At 48.7% G+C, this 22,095-nt stretch overlaps 6 protein-coding genes across 6 annotated transcripts; 1 reads left to right on the forward strand and 5 right to left on the reverse strand.

Annotated features, from left to right (window-relative positions):
* Positions 1 to 1,163: 1,163 nt before the first annotated feature.
* LAJ45_03753 (uncharacterized protein) lies at positions 1,164 to 2,995 on the reverse strand (the record flags this gene model as incomplete). The annotated part of the gene is made up of 4 exons (XM_046113337.1): positions 1,164 to 2,348; positions 2,405 to 2,519; positions 2,576 to 2,784; positions 2,855 to 2,995. 4 exons carry the CDS (start codon positions 2,993 to 2,995, stop codon positions 1,164 to 1,166), a joined length of 1,650 nt encoding a protein of 549 aa, XP_045973630.1.
* A 1,300-nt stretch (positions 2,996 to 4,295) lies between these two features.
* Positions 4,296 to 6,847, forward strand: LAJ45_03754 (uncharacterized protein; the record flags this gene model as incomplete). The annotated part of the gene is made up of 8 exons (XM_046113338.1): positions 4,296 to 4,406; positions 4,568 to 4,692; positions 4,762 to 5,336; positions 5,470 to 5,990; positions 6,092 to 6,101; positions 6,160 to 6,283; positions 6,368 to 6,520; positions 6,592 to 6,847. The coding sequence occupies 8 exons, from the start codon at positions 4,296 to 4,298 to the stop codon at positions 6,845 to 6,847; spliced, it is 1,875 nt and encodes a 624-aa protein (XP_045973631.1).
* Positions 6,848 to 9,083: 2,236 nt separating this feature from the next.
* On the reverse strand, positions 9,084 to 10,719 carry LAJ45_03755 (uncharacterized protein; the record flags this gene model as incomplete). The annotated part of the gene is made up of 12 exons (XM_046113339.1): positions 9,084 to 9,278; positions 9,339 to 9,422; positions 9,484 to 9,543; positions 9,599 to 9,601; positions 9,656 to 9,805; positions 9,864 to 9,894; positions 10,040 to 10,104; positions 10,160 to 10,190; positions 10,331 to 10,371; positions 10,433 to 10,444; positions 10,648 to 10,653; positions 10,717 to 10,719. 12 exons carry the CDS (start codon positions 10,717 to 10,719, stop codon positions 9,084 to 9,086), a joined length of 681 nt encoding a protein of 226 aa, XP_045973632.1.
* A 3,107-nt stretch (positions 10,720 to 13,826) lies between these two features.
* On the reverse strand, positions 13,827 to 15,575 carry LAJ45_03756 (uncharacterized protein; the record flags this gene model as incomplete). Its single annotated transcript, XM_046113340.1, has 3 exons — positions 13,827 to 13,859; positions 13,921 to 15,442; positions 15,526 to 15,575. 3 exons carry the CDS (start codon positions 15,573 to 15,575, stop codon positions 13,827 to 13,829), a joined length of 1,605 nt encoding a protein of 534 aa, XP_045973633.1.
* A 954-nt stretch (positions 15,576 to 16,529) lies between these two features.
* Positions 16,530 to 17,937, reverse strand: LAJ45_03757 (uncharacterized protein; the record flags this gene model as incomplete). Its single annotated transcript, XM_046113341.1, has 2 exons — positions 16,530 to 17,738; positions 17,797 to 17,937. The coding sequence occupies 2 exons, from the start codon at positions 17,935 to 17,937 to the stop codon at positions 16,530 to 16,532; spliced, it is 1,350 nt and encodes a 449-aa protein (XP_045973634.1).
* Positions 17,938 to 19,495: 1,558 nt separating this feature from the next.
* On the reverse strand, positions 19,496 to 21,509 carry LAJ45_03758 (uncharacterized protein; the record flags this gene model as incomplete). Its single annotated transcript, XM_046113342.1, has 7 exons — positions 19,496 to 19,987; positions 20,038 to 20,259; positions 20,327 to 20,735; positions 21,040 to 21,070; positions 21,136 to 21,143; positions 21,197 to 21,351; positions 21,411 to 21,509. 7 exons carry the CDS (start codon positions 21,507 to 21,509, stop codon positions 19,496 to 19,498), a joined length of 1,416 nt encoding a protein of 471 aa, XP_045973635.1.
* Positions 21,510 to 22,095: the final 586 nt, after the last annotated feature.

Here is a 22,095-nt window from a genome sequence, read left to right on the forward strand (position 1 = left end):
CTCCATGCACCGCTCACCACGGCAAATCCAAGCTGGAAGAATGCAGAGAATCGACTGCAATGACACATAAAATGCCCGCGGAATCCGGAATACGTAAAAAGTACGTACATGAACCCGGAAGTCCGTTGCATGCCTTGCAGCGGATCGTTCGGCAGGCTGGAAATGACCTGACTTAGAGTAAAATTCAAGCTTTGGTCACATGAGAATGACCGCAGTGTCCAGTAGTGTATTCTGATGTACACTGCTGCCATGGCTCACAATCAATTACCAGCGGGCGACGTGATCAGTTGGTTTCGAGTAATAGATGTTCCGGGTGGGCCATGAAAGGTTTAAGTTGGCTGTATAAACACGTGAACCCACTGAATGTGGACCCATTCTTTGATTCCTACGTCTGAGGTGAGCTCATACTATTTTATGTATGATGTGAGGATAATATCAAGCTCTAATTTCATCTTTAACAGAGATCACGTTGATCAAGAGCGTTGATCTAAGCTTACTAAGATAGGTTCGGGTCGGTCCGCCTAAAAGATTTGCCGAACTGGTTTATTATCGTGTCTCGATCCAGGTTATGGTTACCAGCGTTCTTCTAATCACTAGTGATTCATGAAGCAATATCTTGTTTTCAGAAGATCTGATGACCGGAATTGAGGTTGATTTTATATCACTAGTACACACTGATGATTCATTGGAGAGATAAGGAAAGTCTCGATTGTGTGTGTGTGAGGTAAGAAATAAAAGAGCTGCATATCACATGCCTGGTTCTAAACCCATACTTAGATTGCATCGAGTTAAGTAAAAGTCACTAACACCATATTGAGGTTGACTGTTCGTCACAAAATCTCTACATAGTCAAGGTTTTCACTTCCCTGAGAAAATGTCTGGGTAGATATATCATGCATAAAAAGCAGTTAGATACATAAAGCGCATTATAGAGAGGGGGGGAGATCTAGGTAATCTATCAATCTATATCCCAGAAACCAGAGATTTTTGATACATAAAGAGTACATGAGTACAAGCAATTAACGTTCAGTGTAAATAATAGGAAAATAACCATAAACCACCATATTGCATGCCATAAAAAAAGTAAGAATAAATAAAATATTGATAAAGAAGGTACGAAAGAAAGGAATGAAATCTAACATTCAGCCACGCACTGGAAGTCACTACCTCAAATCCACCGGCCATTTTGACCTGATGGTCTTCCCGTACTTGTAAATAAATGGCAAAAAGGGTACCAATATCAACCCCAAGAAGCCTAGCAATGTATTGCCCCACCCAAGCCCGAGCTTTCCGTACATGCTTGGCCCTGCCATCGGCAAAAACGCGCCAAACAAACTACGTGTCGCCGTCAGGGATGCGATCACACTGGCCGCATACTCTGGGAACGCATCAATCAGATACGTCTGCACGGGGATGAAGATGCCCATCATACCGAAGCCGAACGGGATCATACTGATGATGGCGACAATCCAGTGCACATGCTTCTCCGTCACCCACCCGTACCAGAACAGCGATATGGGTAGGAACATCCCAAAGATCATACACGACGGCAGACGCATCTCCGGCTCCGGAACACCACCATTGCGTTTCGCTAGCTTGATAACGGTTGCGTCCGAGATCTTTGCGACCGCGCCGACACCGAGGAAGAGGCCGATACCGATACCGAGGTAGGCAAGACCGGTCATATCAGGCTCCCAGCCATACTGGCCCTGGAAAACGCTGGTAATGGTCGTGAAAAGGAGATATAGGAGCCCGTAGGTAATACTCATGTACAGCGAGAGAAGTGCAACAATTGGGGACATGATAAGGAGCTTCAATGGGCGCATGAGACCGTGTGTGAGAACGGCGATGGGAGATAGCGGCGGGCCAACATGTTCTCTGTCGTACCAGCTGACAAGACCCTCGTTCCCAGTCTCCTTCTTCAGGGCCGTTGTCTTCCGAGCCAGGAGCACCCTCGGGTTGGACTCGCGGTTCAACACCCAGATAAGAGCAGTAACAAGGCCGGAACAAATCAAGAGGACCCAGTACACCCATCTCCAGCCGACACGTTGCGCGATGAAGCCACCACAGATAGGGCCAATGACAGGGCCAAAGAGTGGGCCCATTGCATAGATGGCTGTTGCCTTTCCACGCTGCTCGGCGGGGAAGAGATCACTGATAACACCACCTCCGATTGTAAGACAACCGGAACCACCAACGCCACTGAAGAAGCGGAAGACGATGAGGGAGTTGAGATTGGGAGCGAGGGCACAGCCAATCTGCCAGACAACGAAGAAAGCATTGGCGTAGTTAAGGACGGGACCACGACCATAGATCTCACTAAGGGGTGAGAGAAAGAGAGGGCCGACCTGGGGGTTGCATATTAGTAGGGTCAATGATTTTTATAAAAGGGAGAGCAACTTACGGCATATCCAAGGACGAAAACAGACACGACAAATGAGGAAAGGATAGTTGAGGTATTTCCAAACTCCTTGTTCATAAACCCAACACCAGGTGCAAACATAGAAGACGCCAGTGGGCTTCAAAGGATATCAACAAGCTATACATATAAATCAAGAATGGATGGAATACATACCTGACCAACGTAATACTACTAACCAATGCCAAAATCGTCCACTTGAGTTTCAACGGAAAGTTCTTTGGGTTCAATGGATCATCTTGTCCATCCCACGCCACGATCCCATTCGCCAAATCCATCACGGGATGCTCCGGCTCCTTCAGGTGCTCCCCCGCCGTAGGGTCCTCCTCTAGTTTATCATGAACAGTTTCAGTCCGTACCGTCGTCTAGCACAAGACGACGTTCATATCAGCTTCATTTATCTCCAAACCAAAACACAGGAGAAAAGGGACCAACCAGTTCGTTAACAGATCCATTCACAGGTGTTGTGGCCGTCGTGTCAGGACGGCTGCCGAAATCGCTTTTTCGGTCCTCGATTGTCTCTTTGAGTGTATCTGCCGTTGAGGGCGGCGGGCCCGGCTTCTCATTGAACGACATTATTGTTTTGTTTTGTTGACCGGACGTGCTGTACTACTTGGCGTGATGAAATATAGCACGATATATAACTATGAGTATATATATAAAAAACGACTCAATAAATAACAATAAAACCCCCTTCAGATGCCAAAGGAGAGTAATTAGTTAGTTAGCAAGAAGATCGAAGTAGGATGTCGCAAGCCAAGTTAAGTAGCAACTGCTCGGATTAAATATAAAAACACAGGTACTACTCCTTCCCTTTTTTTTTTCCTTCTCGGAATTTCCAACAGTTTTTGCTCTTTCGTCTCGGTGATCTCGGGTTCCGCTCGGGTTCCGCACATGGGTACTGATCCCTGCACGATGGTGCGATAAGCCTTTTTCTAGGGCCACCATCTGATAACAAATGTTAGATTAGTCTGATTAGGGAGGTGCAGGAGAATGGCCGGGGGGGCTAATTGGGTTTAATACAGGTAGATTGGCCCTACTGGATGTTTCTGTCTAACCTGCGCCGCAAAGGAGTTGGGGGAGATTAGTAGATTGGGGCCAAAGTAAGGTTACTGGTTGGAACTTGGAACTGGTGTTTTTCTTTTCAGGCTAGGTTTGCGCATCTCAGATCTCGGGAACGGTACTCGCATTTTTCACAAGTGGCCGAGCCGAAACATCCACGGAACCCGTGAGGCTTTGCTACTCTACATGAATCTCATGGATGTAGCTAGGCTAGGCGGTCTACCTAGACTCAGGTATCTAAACTATGATGTGTTTCAGGGGGCGTGCTCTCATGTTCCCTAACATCTCTCGGATATTAATTAGGTCGCCTTTCTTCGTCAGCCAGGCACTCAATTGTATCATGGGCATAATTAACCCTCCACGCGATCATTCCCATCTCCTCCGTACCTATCTACCTTCCCTTTTGATCCTCTCTCTACCTCCCTCAGACAAAGAATCACTAATCATATAACTCAAGCAAATTCCCCTCCACTGACCCCGCGCGCTGTGAGAGCGAAGGAGAGCAATTATTGACCTGATACCACTCACTCTCTAGGTAGCTGTCGCTGTAGCTTACGTATATACATACATATTTGCCTACCAATGGGCCTATGATGGGTCATAGCCGTGATCAAATAGTTGGTCGGGTCTTACCTGCGTCCTACGGCATGCATAGGTAGAGAGCGAGAGAAAGCGAGAAAGCGAGAAAGCGAGAGAGAGCAGCACTCCCATCCATCCATCCACCCCAACCCTCACCCCCAACGAAACCCCCCGCGACTTTTGCCTTGGTATTTTTATAACCTACCACCAACACGCAAATCAGCTACTACATACAATGCAAACTCTAGCCTCCCCCACAAACGCCAGTACTCCTCCGCCCTCCTCGGCTTCCGCCCAGTCCGAGTATGCGCGCTTCCGAGCCTGCGACGAGTGTCGCCGCCGAAAGGTAAGCCTTCTTTCCTTCTTCTTCTTCTTCTCTCTCTCTCTCTCTCTCTCCCCCCCCCCCCCCCCCCGGGGACCTCCCCCTCCCCTCTTCCAATCTCCTCTAACTCCGAAACACCCACTCTCACTCACCCGCTCTTTCTCTCTCTGACTTGTCCCGGATAGATCAAATGCGACGGCCGGATTTCAGGTTGCCGACATTGCGTGAACTCATCTGTCCACTGCGTCTACAACACCCCTACCAAGACCACGAGAAAGCGTGCCTCATCCTCGCAGTCCTCAAAACATCTGTATGTGTGATGATGATGATGACACCTCACAGTTTCGCCCCCACATGCACAGAGCTGACAAAAATAAAGGCCTGATGCCGAGACCGCCGTTATACTCGAAGAGCGTTTAGAAAGAATCGAGCGCGCCGTTAAGGAACACCTCGCAAATCGATTATCCTCCGTAACTCGCGAAGATGAGTCGTCGCAGGATGATCCGGAACATGCCGACGTCACACCCAAACGCCCGCGGCGCCATGGCATCGCCGAGACCGCCGCTGCCGTCGGGGGAGATTTAACCGCCAAGCAAAATAGCCACAACCCTAACCCACAGAAACACCAAGCCCTCTACCACTGGAAAATATCAGATGAGGAAGGGACAACAGAAAGGATTACAGCAGATGAAGGCTTGATTGAAGACTTTCAGGGAAAGCTTAAGTTCATCGGCGAATCGTCGGTATTCTCACTGTTTTTGCCGCGCGGGATGCAGTGGGTGTGCGAGAAGCTTGGGGAACCTCATTTCTTTGATCCATTAAATCGGGCGGCACTCACACAGTGGACTCTGAATTCCCCGAGCGGGAACATAATTGATATCTCCATGGCCGGCCTTCCTCCGGGGGAGGAGGAGCCGTTGCCGTCAAGGCAGGTGGTGAGGAAACTTGTTAACGGTGGGTAAGAAATCGTAAAATACTGATCTCCCCTTTTATTCACTCCAGATATATGTACACATATATCCAGAGTGAATCACAATAGACGAGTTTTACTTATTTTTACCTTAATTTCTCTTTCGGTATCTACCAGACTACTTTGACCGCATCAACTGTGTCATACCCATCTTCTCACGATCCCGATTCTCCACCGAACTTGCCATGTTCCAGCAAAACGGGCACCGAGCCTCGCCCTCGTGGCTCATATCCTTGCATAGCATCCTCGCTCTCGCATTACTCTTCAATCCCGTCAATGAGCCTGTTGCAGAGCGCAAAGCTGCCGAAAAGACTGGGCTGGCCCTCTTCCGTACCGGATGTAGACATGTACCCAAGGTTTTGTTCTGTAACCGTGACATTAGCGGCATGCAGGCTCTTCTGGTGACAATTTTGTTCCTCTGGGAAACACACAGTACCGAGGGGTGTTTCACACTGCTTGGGGTAGCTGTGAGCATAGGCACCGAGATTGGGTTCCATCGGTGTGGTACTCAGCTAGGGCTGCAAGAGGAGAGCGAGGTAGAACTGCGAAGGAATGTTTTCTGGTCGGCGTATATTCTCGACAAGGACATGTCACTGCGCATAGGGAGGCCGTCAAGCATTGCTGATGAGGATATAAATGTGAGACTACCACCGACATCGCAAGAAGGTGGAGAGTCCATGTTTTTCCATAGAGTTATGTTATCGCGGATTCAGAGCAAGGTTTCCAGGTTACTATGTAGTCAGACTTCAGTAAAGATGCCAGGAGTGGCAGTACTAGGAACAATCAGGATGCTGAATCAAGAACTAGAGACCTGGAAGGTCGGTTGCGAGTTGATGGCGGATGGCGAGGTAGATGGGGGAAGACCAGAGAGAGCGCAGCACCTTTTGAGATTGAAATTGGTGTATTATGCATGTCTGACTGCTATCAACCGGTAAGTACTGAACCTGTTTTTTAGTTTGTGTCTCCTTTTCGGTCATCTTGATGAAACGACGGGAAAATACTGAAGAACCCAAAGGCCATTATGCCCAGCTTTCGACTTGCAAGACACCGCCGACGCTGAAGTTCCACCCACCACCCCCATAGCTGCTACCAAGCTACAAGGCTATGAATCATGCATTTATGCAGCGCGCGAATCGATTTCCCTGATTGACGTCTTTGAGCAACTTGGGCTGCGGCTTCTGCGGACAACAGCAATCAGTCTAATCGCAGCATCAGTGACGCTTTTTACCAACACTCTAGAGAACCCGGGGCCGAGACGGTGTGGGACGATATTGGGAGAATCCGAAAAGTGTCTGAGTTTTTGAGAAAGGGCGTCGAGGCTGGATGCCCGAACCTCAGTGAGATGTTCTTCTTGACGTTTACGTTATGTAGTATGGCAACCAAAAGTGTAGAGAGATTGGGGTCGATGGGTGGTTCTGCCGCGGGAAACGCGGAGGGGGTGGGGCGGCGACGAATGGTGCCAGCGAGATGGGTACACAGGAGTTTGGAGGTGTAAGGCAATTCTGTTTAACATATCAGCAATAGGGACGTGCATGTAGTAGTAGCTAGTAATTTGATTTTATCGGTGTTTCGGTTATATGTTGAGCCCGAGGAGGTCGACATCCTTATCGTTTGCTGGTCCCAATTATCGTAATGCTTTCTTGCGTGCAACACAAGATATCACTCATCGAGTGGTTTATCGACTTATCCTTGTCTAAGAGCGTACAATATTCTTTGTAATGTACACAATCAGTCGATCGACAAATCAGGGCACGCCGCATGCAACGAAGGATAATGTATCGAGGAAGAGCAAGCCCAACCGCTCTTTATAAATGGCCGAATCATAACACCGAGCAGTAGAAGACACCTACCAAACAAATCCACCACGCACGCCCGACCCTCCCCACATATTTTTAGAGTGTACCAAGCACATCGTGGTACTTCAAGTAGTACTTACGTATCAAATTCCGATGAGTTGAATACAAAGAAAGTACTTCTTACGGCAACTGAAGGGTGTTATATTCCTTCCCGAGGAAAGCCTCCACGAAGCCCCTACTTCCTTTTCGATATAAGTATAAAAACTGACAGGCCAGTCGACCGAAATAAAGAACGCCGAAACAAAAATGATCCGGCGCCCTCAATATTAAACCTAACAAGGAACAAAAGGATCGCTGAGCGATTTTGAGTTACTCTCTGGCGGGGAATTGAACCCCGGTCACTCGCGTTTCGTCAGATGACAAGCGAGTATACTAACCACTATACTACCAAAGATTGATAGAAGAAGCTGCCCAGCTCATGATAAGTTAATTAAGATTACTAATAATAGACTCCAATCTTCGTGACATGTGGCAATCTATAGCTCACCACGCAAAATTAACAGCCCAGTTGAAGCGACGCAAAAATCCACAATCGAGTAGAGTAGTCGTGATTCGCGGGGGTTTTGCCCAAACCAGTAAGGCCGTTTCTGTCCGCTGCCAAGACACACCCGAATAGGTTAGGGACCACGAAACCCCAACACCGGGACAGAATTTTCCGTTACCTCCTCTCACGAGCATATTTCGTTACTTTCTCAACAAGCATATTTCCCCTCACCAAACCCAAATCCAACGCTCTCAAACCCAGAAAAAAACATGGGCGATGCCTTTTGTCGGCATGCATGTCTTCTCTTTATAACGCCACAAACCCCAACAGAACAAAAAGCGTGGAATTGATGCTCTGACTCGGAGTTGAACCGAGGATCTCAGCATGACATACTAGTGCTGCGCCTTACCAACTTGGCCACCAGAGCAGATATCTGTGTGTTTGTTTGGGGGGTTTTGTTTCAATTTCTGATATTTGGTTGCTAGTAAGAGAGTGCCAAGTCCCGGCGTAAATTATTAGATCAGTGATAACGTAATTCGTAATTGAAATGCTATTTTGCTTCAATTTTGGGCGAAATTGCTCTAAACCTCTTGTACCTAAAGCTAGTGGCATTAGAATGTGAATTAAGCGAGAATTGGACTATTCTAGTGGGGGGACATGCCCAAGCTACAGCGTTTCGGCATTCCAAAACAAGAATTATATGCCTGGAGAAAGATTTGTGGAAGCCTCCACTGAGAGAGATACTTTCCCTAACATACGGAACAAGATGGTATATGTTTAGGGCCTGAGATGAAAAATAGGCGCGGGTAAAGGAGCACCACTATATCACGCGCGCGCTTTTGTTCTCTCTTCCCTGAGTATATCTTTTTCCCTTTACCCCCCTGGACAGGCGGGCTCAGAAATTTGAACATAGTGACCTCCGTGTCTATGTTATACATATGGTAAGTAAATGACTATCAGCGGGATAAGGAAAGTTTGGAGGTGTCGGACATATGCAAGTTCATGATAAATCACTCGTAATCCGTAGAATGCATAGTGCTGAAAAAGGAAGACGAGATACGCGCAACTGACCCGATGCTGTCTCGAAAAAAAGGTCTAACTATACTTTGTAGGTGTACAGCCTTCAGGAGTTGTAGAACTTAACGAAATAGAAACAAAAACAGCACCCTCGAGCACTATAGCACAAAGACTGATGAATCTCTCCGGTATCGGTACTAAGTCTTTGTATCCTAGCAAATCAACCCTGTCAAATGCTTTCGTTGTAGAGGTATCATCTATCTAGGCGGGGCAAACAAACCCAGACATGCGTTAAATAATCTCATCTACATCCCAATATATCAACAATCACAATCCATATATGCAACGAAAGTTTAAAGGGAGCTAGCGCTTTTCTACAAGTTCACATCACCAAAACAAAGCACCTTGCTAAAGTAAACGAAAAGACCCAAATTGTAGTAAAGTTTTAAAATTCTATATACCCCCCCTCCACTATACATCCACGCACAACCACCACCACCCACATCAAACGCCCACCAAAACACACCCAAAGGACCAACGAGGACGGCAGCAACGAGCACATATTTCGTCTGTCAGATGAAGTTAGACACAGTCTTTGATGTCTCATCGCGATTGGATGATTAACTTACCGATTTCAGAGCACCGCCGCCACAGACCCCGCCACACCCGATACTCAGATCGCATGTCTCTCCATCATGTGGGAGCTGTGAGAGCTACCCCCTCAGTGATGTTGCCTTGGCTCCATACCTCCATGGCAACCCATATCTATCGCACTCCCGACACCCCCCAGGAGGATAACGTTGGATTCTGGTTCCCCAGATCATATTGGCCGTGCTTTTATGGATGTTAGTTATGCCTCTTTCTCTTATTGATGGATTGCATTACTTACAACCTCAGATTCACCAGCGTCAGGGCGGGTCAGTCACCCATTCCTGACTGCCCACACCCGAGCCTCGAACTCCCCCTCCTCAAAAGGCTTATCGAGGGCGGCCCCAAAGGGCAGAAAGCAGACAGGTAGACCCCGCGGACCGGCGACTGCAACATAACCTCTCGCCCCACCGGCAGTCTTATCAAGACTGTCGGGCTTCTTCTTGCCCTTTGTTAATGTTGGCCCCATTTTCTTCTCTTCAACTCACTGAATTGCTAATACATACCAGCGCAAAACTCAAGACCATTGATTCCCTCCTACCTCAGGGAGCTTGTGAGGGCGGCTTCAACAGGCAGGGAGGCAGGCAGGCAGGCAGGCAGGCAGGCGGGAGGGTATCATGACCATGATATACTCAGGGACCATCTCTTGAAATTCCCATGCCGAGACCCCCACCCCTCAAACCTACTAGTAGCCGAGACCCCCAGACAATGAAATTCTGGGTAGTATTTCTTCGCCCTCGTTTCACGCTTGGTTATTGTCAGTACATACACTCTAATTCGACTTACTGGATTGTTAACATACCACTTCAAAGCCCCGAACCACCCACGCCACGCTTCAAAGAAAAGAAATGGCGGCTTCTAGAGTTAGGGAGGGGTAGTAGCAGATGCCATGTCCCTAGGTCTTCAGGAGTCTGCTCCCGACAACAGACTCCTAAGGACCTTAATCTCACTCTCCCCTGCAGTCCTCGCGGACCTAGGGAGAGAATTGGAAGTGGCGTTCATCTTCGCCACGCCCTAAATCATCGTCAGCATATGCACTTTTCACTTCATTTCACTAGGTTGTTATTATACACACCTCTCCAGAACTCTGTCGTAGCCACAGTCCCACTCCCCTCCCAGACCTCCCATAAAAAAACAAGGGAAAAGCCGGACCAACCACCAGGCAGGTCCGTTGCCCCTGTCATTCTCATTAATCTACCTCCCACAACAACTCCCGAGGACCGATATGCTTAACCTCACTTCCCCCCGTGGTCCCGCGTGGACCCGGGGGAACCGGAGTTTTGGTCGTACTTGGAGCTTTGGGTAAGTTAGCTATGCCTGACATTTCTGTTTACTTGGCTAATTAGATTGTATACATACCATACTTCGAACACGGCCTCAAGAGGCCCCCCCCCACACTTAAATGGCCCAGTGGTGATGGCCTCTATTGGCGGGAAGGTATATACCCCGCCCTCAATACGGCTACCATGGCTCCGCGGCCCCCATCAGTAGCCTATAAGGATAACAAGGGGGCCGGGAGGATAGTGAAGCTTCTTTTTTCACTCCGGATACTACTCCCGGCCTCCTTGCCCTTTTTATCGTCAGTATATGTACTCTTTTTTTGAGGGATTATTCTACACACCAATATCCCAGAACCGGGTCCAAGGCCTCCCCCACACCCCAAAAGTATTTGAGGGCGGCCCCAAAGGGCAAAAACCGGCAGCGGGGGGGGGGGGGGCAGGCGTGAAGTAGGAGGGCCTCCACGGGTCAACATCCGCCCAACCAGCTGCCCCGGACCCAATCTTTCATCTCGCTGATCTCCCCAGTAGTCCCTCGTGGACCCGGGGGTTGGCCAAAGATTGGGTCTTATTTGGAGCCTAAGGTACATTAGTTATATTCTTCTCTTCATCTCACTAGATTATTGCTACACATACCGTTCCTCCAGTATCGGTCCTTGGACATTTCCCACCCACACACCCTAAAAGCTTGATGATGCCGGTGGCATCAACGAGCAGAATCATAGACCCCAGGAGGGAGGGGGCAGGCTGATAAGCCGCACCAAGCACCCCCGAGAATCTATTTTCCACAACAAACTCCCTGCACCCCCGCACCCGTGGTTCTGCTCACCCCGGCAGCAGGCCCAGGTAACCCTTAAGAACCACGGGGTGTAGCCGTACAGGGTCTGATGGTTTTGGTTAGTTATGCCTTTTGAACGATCTTTTGTTTAATTTGGGATTGGATTGCATCACTGCATGGATGGGGATAGAGTTTTTATACATACAACGACATGGGAAGGCTGATAAGGATCCGACCCTCAAGCATCTCATCTCCATTCAGCAGAGCACCGAAGGTGCAGATGGAGGGACGCGAAAACGAGCAGATGCTCGGGAAAGGTTGAGCCCCAGCCGGCCCCGCAGGATAATATGCCCATAGACGTGGCTATGGAGGGGGCCGGAGGTGAAGTCTGAGATGGAGAGGCTCAGCCACGGCAGAGGAATAGGCCCCTTCTTGAGACAGATGTCTCGAGTGTGGGGTTAGGACTGTGATGATGGTATAGTGGTGTGGCGGGGGGATGGATGGAAGGTGTTCGAGCAGAGAAACAAAAAAAAAGCCAGCAGAGCAGTGGAGAACGAAGAAGATAAGCAATCTATCCATCTCTTGGCACACAGATTCAATAAACAAAACAATAATTATCTCAGCGCTGAGGAACAATTTACACTGAGAAAAATTACGTTGTGGAGCGTGTGCCCCTCGAGGGGTGGAATCTGGTTTAGGTGCGAAACGTTACACGATTTTGGGGGATGGAAAAAGCACCAAAACCTCGTCTTGTGGATCATGAAATCGCAACTGCCTTTGCGGTTCTTGTTTCTGTTTGTCTCTATTACGTGGTTGAGGTAATTCGGTACTCGTTGAGTGGTACAGCTGACAATCGTGATAGTGATACTGCGTATATACGTATGGTGATGTTGGATATAGTGTAGAATACTCTCGTTAGTGGGATAGTAATCGATGGTCCCGAAATTAGTACTGTTTTAACTAGCTTTGCTAATTTCTCATATCGATACTCGCCTTATAAGAATAAGTAGTCATTGGTTGCGGTTCCAAACGTATCGTTATATCGATAGTCGACTGTAGTAGGTTAGTAATACTGAAAAGTTCAATCCCACTCCGCCCATACTGCAGACTATAAGCTCTCTCTTCCTCAAGTCCAAATCACAGTCAAAAAAAACGCCTGAAGCCCTCAATAACCCTTTCCCCCCCCCCCCCCCCCGCTCTCCACGCTCCAAAAAAAAAAAAAAAAAACACTAAAAACAGGTTCAAACACTTGTGCTTAACACATCTGAAGTTCAGCCTGACTTGACTCTCTGGCGGAGAGCTGCTGGGATGAGTCGCTGGCGAGAACCATGCGGCGAGTAAGACGCTGTGATCTCTATGGATCCCTGCTCAACCTAGACTTACGTATATTTTGTACAGTAATCGAAGGCCAGACCGAGGGTGGGGGGGGAACGTCCATGCTATTTAAGCTTCCGAAGCACTGCCCGGGGTCGATCCCTTATATAACCGTATCTATCAATCCGACGGTAGGGTATCGGCCTCCAGCGTAGTGAGCTAAATAACGGCCGGCGCTACATAGCAATCAGTACCAGCTCTCTGGCAGAAGCCGTGTACATGTTCTCCAGATCACGTTATATCACTCGTCCCGTCTTCCGCCCGCATAAACTCGGGAAATACGGTAAGACTACATGTACTACATGGGGAGTACGCGCGGTGGCCGGCCGGATAGGTTGAACCACCAAATACGGAGGAGTGCTTGCTACATGTAGGCACGAAAGAACAGATCACAGCGAACACTGTCCCCGTTCCTTGAGCGCTGTTTCCTCGCTACTTTAGCACTAAGCTGGTTGGCTTTTGTCTTTGGCTACTTGTTTCTTCTTCTGTTCTAATTTAGTACCATACCACTCGAGCTGGTTTTACTTTCATGCACCGAGCTTGAGCATTTCTTCCATTACCAAATCTATACCGAACTCCTGGTTCGCTCCAAGCGTTATATTCCTTGAAGCGTGTCTTGAAGTGTGTCTTTCCTCCCGGCTTGGTGCTGGCTTCCTTCACACACAACTACAAAGTACTAGTACTTTTCGGTAATCCATCCCTTCCCCCGAGAACCAATATTTGCGTGCTGATGCAGGTGTAAAACTTGTAGGTTAATTGATTCATGGATAACATACTATGAGATGAAAAAGCAGTAAGGTAAAGATCCGTTCGTGACGGCTGAGATTAGAACAAAGCATGCAATGAAAACGTACTAAGTGAGCGAATGCAGTAGGCTGTGATCGAGGAATAAGAAATTAAAAAAATATGAGAATCCCTGAGTCGAAAATAAAGAAAAAGATATGTCTCCATTTCCAGCGAGTTTGAATGAGTGTGCCATTTCATCTCTCGCCGTTCTCCGTTCCCTCATCCCCCCCCCCCCCCCTCCCTTTGCGGCCACTCTACATCGATATCTGGTTCAGCTTGTCCAAGATCTACACCACCGTTAGCCCACCTGAATCCCCTTAAGATACCACTCATCATCTCCATACTCACATTCTCAATAAAGCTTATCTCTGGCGATATCCCCGAGCCCCCCGAGCCCCCCGAGCCCCCCGAGCCCCCCGAGCCCCCCAGCCCCTGCAGACATGCCACCGTGACCTCCATATACATAGCCCCCAACCTCGGTGGGATCAACTCCTTCGCCATCTTCACCAACTCATCCCTCATAGTCCACCCATTCATGTCCGTCAGCTTCTCCATCTCGGGGTGCGCCCTCGGTTTGTTGCCCGCCTCATCATAAACTACAAACGACTTCCACAGCGCAATCTCCAGCAGACACACACCAAGACTATACACATCGTGGTCCATGCGGTACACCTCCTCGGGGAACTCGCCCTGTCGTTCCGGGTGCCGGTAGACGTTCTTCTCCCAATTCGTGTCGCCCAGCTTCGCCGTATTCCCGCCGACTGCCACGCGGAACTTCTGAAAGCCCACAAGGAACGGCGTGCCAATGTGCGAGGAGTCACTCCCGCGCGTGTCGAACACGATGATCGTCTCGGGCCGGAAGTTCTTGTGTACAAAGTTTGCAGAGTGCACGAACGAGACTGTGCGTGCGAGCTGCTTCGCAAAGTTCACCTTCTCAGTGATGCTAAAGTCCATCTCCGCGCCGCCGGACAACAGACTTCTGAAGGACTTCGGGTTCCGCAGCTCCTTCGGCACCTCCAGCACCATCTCCAGGCTCGTCACCAGCCGTGATCCGTCTTTTCCATATACCTTTGCAATCCCTGCACACGACAGCATCCCAAGGGTCAGCGGGTCTTTAATCGCCTGCAGCACCAGTGCAAGCCCCTGCAGGTCCTTTATCACGTTTGCGGCGCCGCGGTCTCGGCCATCACACGGTATCGAGTCGATCAGCACCATCCGGCCCGTCTCCCGCGACTCGTGTGTCTGCACCGGCGTGAACTTGATGGACCCCCGATCCGTCCAGTACGTATTATCGGCACCACCGTACTTGACCGCGTTATTAATATCCTTCTTCGTCTGCTTCACGCGCTCCTCCGTACCCGGCGACCCCGACCTCCCACCCCCAACCGTCAGCTCCAGGTCTGCCCTTGCCTTGCGCAGGTTCTTCACCGTCGATATCGACGCGCTGTTCTTCTCCGGCCCGTCCTTGATCCGCTGCTCAACCTCGGTCCCGTGCACGCGCGCAAGCAGATAAAACGACGGCAGCAGTATCTGGTGCAGCTCCATAAACTCCCGAATCGCGAGCTTCAGCTTCCTAAACCCGCCCTTCCCGGCCCGAAAGGCCGACCGCAGCTGCGCGAGGAAGCCCGAGGCCTTGTCGGGGATGCTGTCGATGCGGCCTCGAATGTCTTCGAGTTTCCCTTTGAGGGTTTTGATGACCCGCTCGTAGTGGTCGCGGACGCCCGGCTCGAGGGAGGACTCGATCGCAGCGATGAACTCGATCTTTTCTTCGAGTTGGCGCCATTGGGCCTCGGCGTTGAGGGAGAGGTCGGCGAGCTCGGTCTCGTAGTTCTTGAAGGTGCGGCACTTTTCGAGGATGCGTTGCCCGGCCCTGGGGTGATATACGTGAGTCTGTCTGTCTTCCGAGCTACATGCAGTATTCGGAGATTCGAAGAGGAATTCAAGCTCACTTACTGGACACAGAGAACAACGAGCCCTGGTATTCCTAGTGCCAAATCCGCCATAATTACTGCTGCTGGGCCTTTATATGTATTTACTTAAACTCGTTTTATTTTTTTCCGAGCTGTCGTTCTCGAATTAAGACTGAGGATTTGGGGGGGTAACTTGAAAGATGTCTGAAGAAAGAAAGAGAAGGTTCAAATAAAACTACACAAAACCCCCCTTAACTCTTACTTCTTACCACTCCAACAACCCAGACGTCAAGGCTGCTACATTTACAAAGCGGGGTATGTACCTCCCGGCAAATACGGAGCCGACCTGCCTATCCTTTACACGTACCTATTCGTGGTCCGAATCACTGCTGTGTGCGAAGTGCGCATAGGAATTGATAGGCAATTGATAGCGAGAATTCAATGTAGGCAGACTCGACTCACAGTTCACTACGCTGCTATGGTGCGTTGAACACTTCACTTGGGCGGAAAGGTGCTGCACTGCCCCATTGGCTGCGTGCCTTGGCGCCGCTCAGCGCTGTCAGCGAGAGCTCTGAATCAAGGCCAATGGACGCGGGCGCTATCTTCATAGAACATCACTCGGTCGTTGCGGATCTTAGGCTTGTTTTACGATTTTTTTTTTTTTTTGTTTAATTCATTAATTGCATGCAGGCTTGTTTTACGACTTAAGATTGATATAAACACACTAGGTACTTAGTTTTCATACAAGGCGGTCAATTTCACAGCCATCTAGCTCGGCGGGATATGAGGGGGTAGAACGTCCAATTCGTATTCTTTATCAAACACATATAGAAAATTCCGGTGGCTCCAGGCCTCCCTCCCCTAGCTACTAGCTCAGTGGTTTCAGGACAGAGCAAAAAAAAAAAAAGAAAAAGAGTTCCCATAACGGGGGGGATATATGCTTGCAAAAGCACCATATTCTATCCACACATCAAAAAAATAAAAATAAAAACCCCTCGCGTCACAAACCATCACTCTCATCCATTCTGATTTCCCCAGTTATCCCAGCTAGTCCTCACCCGTTCTGCAGTTTCGCGAAACGTCTTTGCCTGTGTACCACCCGCCCATTCTCAACCGTCTCTCCACATCTCTCCAGTAGACTGCCCTTCCGCCTTCACCGCCCTTCAGGTCCAAATCGCCTATTTTGCAATCGATCTTTGCCTCCATGCCCCTTCCCCGCCGCTTCCTGACCCACACCTTCAAGAATAACGAACAGTCCCTTAGTGTCATTGCCGTCCAGATATCGTCCTCATCCGCAACGATGTTCTCGTATATCTCACCCGTTGCCATACCAGCACGTTTCAAATCCTCCTCCGACGGCAGCGTCTCATTATCGCCCATCAACTGCAGCGTGGCGGACGTGAACACGCCACGAGACCCAAAGCGTGATTGCAGCTGCGTCAAAAGCGGGATGACAGGCGATGTCCGGAAAAAGTTTGTAAGGAGAGTAACCAGCGAGTTTGATAGCGCCCCTGCAAGTTGCTCGTTGATGTTCGGTGGCAGCGGAGAGGAGTCCTCGCCCTCGTCGTCGTCGGAAGGCGGTGTTGGGTCAGCAATCATGACCGCGTTGTCCATGTTGACAATCGCAAAGGTTGCTTTTTCAATCCGTGCAGGATCGCCGGAGGAGAGATCAAGCGGGCAGAATTCTGCGGCTTCAGGTTCGTGCTCCTCTTCAATCTGCCCCTGGCGCTCCTTGTTCTTGTGGTGCTGCATAAGGCGCACAGCACAGGTCCGGCATAATTTCCAATTTGCCGGGGCATTGGGAGATTGGGTTAACCATTTTGGTTTAAACTCAATCATGGCCATGTCCTTCCAGATTTCACCCTCATCTTCGCCCTCCATGTCCATATCTTCATCCTCATCATCATCCATTTCTGCCTGGCGACGCGGGGGAGCCGGCGGGTAGAGATAAAGGTAGTTCCCACAACTCATGTCTTCCACTAGCAAACCCCAGGGTTCTTTCTCGTCCAAAAGTCTTCTCTTCTTCTTAGGGGGATTAACAGGGCGTCCAGCCCAGTCAGTGGGTTGTTCGTCCTCATCGATCGACTTTAGAAGTAAGTTCAACGCGGGGATTAGGAACGACGAGAGTGCGATAATCTCAGTACGCATTAGGTATTCACCCATCAATGGGCCAAAGCGCCCGTGCAGATGATTGTGGAGCTTTTGGGTCGTAGGCGATCCTGGTAAGAGCTTTCGAAGACGCAGGAGATATGGTTTCTACGCAGAGGTTAGACGTCGGGGATGGGGAACAAAAATGAAGGAGAGATGGACGAACAAAGAATGTGTCCGCTCCCACATACCGGTACAGGACATTGTTTGCTCCTTCACCGAAGTACTCCCAGTCATCAGGATCGTCCAGAACGCGGTTGGGCACAGGCGGTGGAACAAGCCCAGGTGGAGTTGGGGTGGTGGTCATAACGATGGAAGACTATCTATCTAGTCAAGAGGAGTGGATTAATGTAGGCGAAATGCTTCAATAGCGACTCCAGTCTTTGTTCAAGTAAAGGCTCTGCAGAGAAACAAACCAGTATGGAATTAATAAGAGATGGTCAACTGGATAAGTGGTGAGGATGAGGATAATAGTTGTAGACGATAGATAAAGTGGGGTGAGAGGATAGGGGAATGGACACGAATGAAGTGAGTGAGGGATCAGAGGTTAACGTGCTGAAACAAAAACGGTGAGCAGGTGACAAGAGTGAAGATGGGAATGATTACACGTATGACTAGAAGTGGAGGAACTCTTTCTTAACAGATCAGCGGATCGTATTTGATAAAAGTGCTGCAGGAACAAGTGAACAAGTGAACAAGTGAACAAAGAAGCATAGATTTCGAGGTGGAGGAAATAACTGCGAGAGAAACACCAATCCATCTCCGTGACACCAGCGTGACATCCCGGGTAACCCCGCCTCTGCTTGTCTCAAATAATATGCGACGTCACCACTCCTCCCCTCCCCCCAAGTCTTCACAGCGAAGATCATTCGATCCACCGATCCCTTTAGTTCGCTGCATGATCTGACAAGTGCATGTGAAACCATACTCTGCGCAGTGCTCACGACAGTCGAAGGTAGTCTCACGAGTCACGACAATTGAAACATCGGGCCAGTGGGTTGTGAGAACAGATAAAAGCAGGTACGTTTACCTACATACATGTACCTACATGGGTGCAAATATTGCATCACGAGGGGAGCCGGTCGCGGTCGGCCCCATGCCCAAGAGATCGGGGAATACAACCGGCAGTAATAAAAGCCTGATCCCAACTCCAAAAAAAAAAAAAAACGGCGCACGCGATCTGTCTCCTCTGATATGAAACAAAGTTATTAGCGCCAAGAGAAACAAATCGCACGATTCGATGTAAGAGATTGAGTGCGGGAATTTCTCCAGTGTGCGATGGCACTTGAAGGCTTGATGGGTTCCCCATGGTAAAGTGCTCAATCGCAGATCTAGGACGCAACATGGATAAGATGCGGCTCTGTTGAGTGCACGTGGTGATAGGACATTGATTACCTAATTTATCGGTACTTCAATCATTGACCACCTAATGGTAGGAGTACTACTAGTGCACTCAAGACCGGAATTTGTGCCGTTATAGGGCGATTGCCTTTATGGAAAGAGTGTTTGGCCGAAAAGTGCTGCAGATATATTTAGGCGAGCGTAGCGCTTCACGTTTGATCTGCCCTAGTGGCTAATTCTTGATTTTCTTCTCCCGGGGCCCAGAATGTCATCTAATGTACTGCATTGAAAAGCAATAGCTAGAACTGAAGATTTACCTGATGATTCTTTCTCTATAGTAAATGGATTTATTTACTCGGTACACATTAACAGCCATCAAACGTTGACATAGGGAAAATATATATTTACTAATCCTCGTAAAGAAAAGCAGTACGTGGAGTAGATCTAGATAGTGCAGACGTCAAATGACATCGAATTCACTGCCGCCATCTGACATCTCCATGTCGGTTGTAATCTCAAATCTCTCAAAACCAGGAGCTACTCAAAGCATTCCCCACAGATATTCTCTCATCTGGACGTGGCACCAGTAGGCATTGCAAAAGTTCAACCACCGGCTCCTCCAAATAAAACCTCTCCAACGATTCCGTCAAATCTTCTTTCCTTCCCCCACAGAACTCCATCAGTAATTTCAAGTCTTGCTCACGGGGTATCGTGTTGACTTGAATTCCACTCTCATTTGAATCCTCATAGTAGGTAGTAGTGCGACGGAGGAACGGAAGCTCCGAAGTTAGCATCTCATGTAGTAGACACCCGAGGGCCCATATATCGACAGCAGTAGTATACTCATCGCCCCCCTTGAAGCCCTTGATCTCTCTCCGTAGGAAATTAGACATCTCTGGGGCGTAGTAACCCTCGGTTCCGTAGGTCATTCGAAGAAATGTGCCAATTTGAGATTTCGAGATCCCAAAGTCCGTAATTTTAACGTGTACTGGACTTCGGGAAGCGATAAGCACACTCTACTTAGATCTCAGTATCTACCTTTATAAACAGAACTAGAACTATATACTTGTGGTTTTAGATCTCGGTGGCAAATTCTTAGTGAGTGGAGCGCAGAAAGTCCTTCCAAGAGTTGTTTTGTAATTTCTTTTGTGTTTTCCGCCTCTGCGAGCCATGGAGTGCCGATGGCTTTGCTAAGGTCTCCACCCTCGATGTATTCCATTGCGATATATATCGAATCAAAGCTCTCATACCATCCCAGAAACTCTACAAAATAGGGTTGTAGATTTCGCTGTGGCCTCCTGCTTCAGCTCCTTTTGAACTGCCCATAACGTCGGATTTAAAGAGAGAATACTTACACCAGTTACCATCGACAATATTTCTATCTCTCTCAAAGAATCGACGCCTTTATTTTGAATAGCTTTAACAGCCCTTTCATAACTACCACCATGAGACCTTTGAAGCCAGACAGTACCGTATCCACCGCACCCGATTTTTGCTTCTCGGGTCCACTTAGATCCTGGTCCCCACTCTGTACGACTATGAACGATATTGTTGCGCTCGAACGTAGTAGGGAGTTCATAGTCAGAGAAATATTGACTTTGCTTGAATTCAAAGACCCACGGGCTCTCCAATGCCTCCTCCACTGTTATTCTCGCATCCGGAGTTAACGCTAATAGCGACTTCATGAATTCTAAAATCTCCATATGGTTCTTCTTGATCTCCGCTACGGAACTATTTCTCAATAGATCCACTGGGAAGTCAACGCTTCCCAAACCACAGTCATCAAAGCTCCATCCAACCTTCCTCCGAATTGAGGCCTTCTTGCATGTGCAATATCGAACCCCGCAACAGCAACCGGGAGGAGGGGAAGAAAAAAGCATGTCGTACAGGAGACACCCAAGCGTCCACATGTCCATAGCGCCGAGATCCCAAGAATATTCCCCTCCAGAATTCAATTTTCCACTAAATAACTCGATCTCTCGAATCGGGTAACAGACCCATTGATTTCTCTCGATGAAGACGTATTCGTCTTTAAATATAGAACGATCGAGGCCTCCTATCTTGACACGAATCGGATCCCAGGCTGCGAGGAGCACGTCCTATTCCATCATTACTAAATGCATTGCGATTGAGATTGATGCAGAAATGAAAAGATTATGAATACTTAAGGTTCTAGATTTGGGTGGAATATTCCTTGGGAGTGGAGCACAGATAATCCTTTTAACAGTTGCTGCGTGATTGATCTCGCGTTTATTTTTAGCCATGTAGCACCCATAATGTTGTCAAGGTCTCCGTCTTCGAAATATTCCACTGCGAAATCCGTGTTCCAATCGCGATCGCTTAGATACCATCCCAGGAACCTCGCAAAAAGGTCTTCTCGCTGAATTTCCCGTTTAGTAACCAGCTAGGAGATTGTTGAAACTAGAGGGAAAAACATACATCTGCCTTCAAAATTGCTTCTATTTCGTGAACAATACAATTCGGGATAGAAGTACCGAGCTGAACACCCGAGCCCAAAGTTCTAAACGTTTTAACCATTCTTTTATGTGCTCCATCGTCTGACACTTGTAAATTGACAGAACAGACGACGCCCTCTAGCTCTTCACCATAAGGTATATCGCAAGGTATATGATCAAAAAGGGATCTCTGGGGGTTCCAGAACTGACCCTGTCTCCCCCAACCTCGGCGGGAAGTCTATAGGACTCCGGTAAATCGCTGTGACGCTTCCATCGCATTCCCGGCTTGCGCAAGACTTTCCTGCGTATAGGAAAAGTATAGCTCATGGGAAATATAGATCGTCTGAGGGAGCTCAGGAAGACATGAGCGTACCTTATAGCTCCACCGAAAAGTCCGCGGCTCGAGGTTCGGGTGTATTGTTGGTGAGCTTGAGCTGCTTAGAGCCAGAGATTAGAGCCTACGTAGTTGAAGCGGGGTCCCCACGTTTGTGATCGGCTATTTGGACCACGCTGCAACATGCGGGATGAGGCTTACTGTCATGGAACAAAATTCTGTCGACAAGTATCATTACATGAACATCCACCCTGTGCAGCTTACATCGTTAAGGTTATCACAGCTAAGTGTATCCCCTTCATCTGGCGATGTTTTCCACCCACCAAAAATTAAA

Source organism: Morchella importuna, assembly GCF_003444635.1.
Source record: "Morchella importuna strain M04M26 chromosome Unknown Morimp01GS008, whole genome shotgun sequence".
Lineage (NCBI taxonomy): Eukaryota > Fungi > Ascomycota > Pezizomycetes > Pezizales > Morchellaceae > Morchella > Morchella importuna.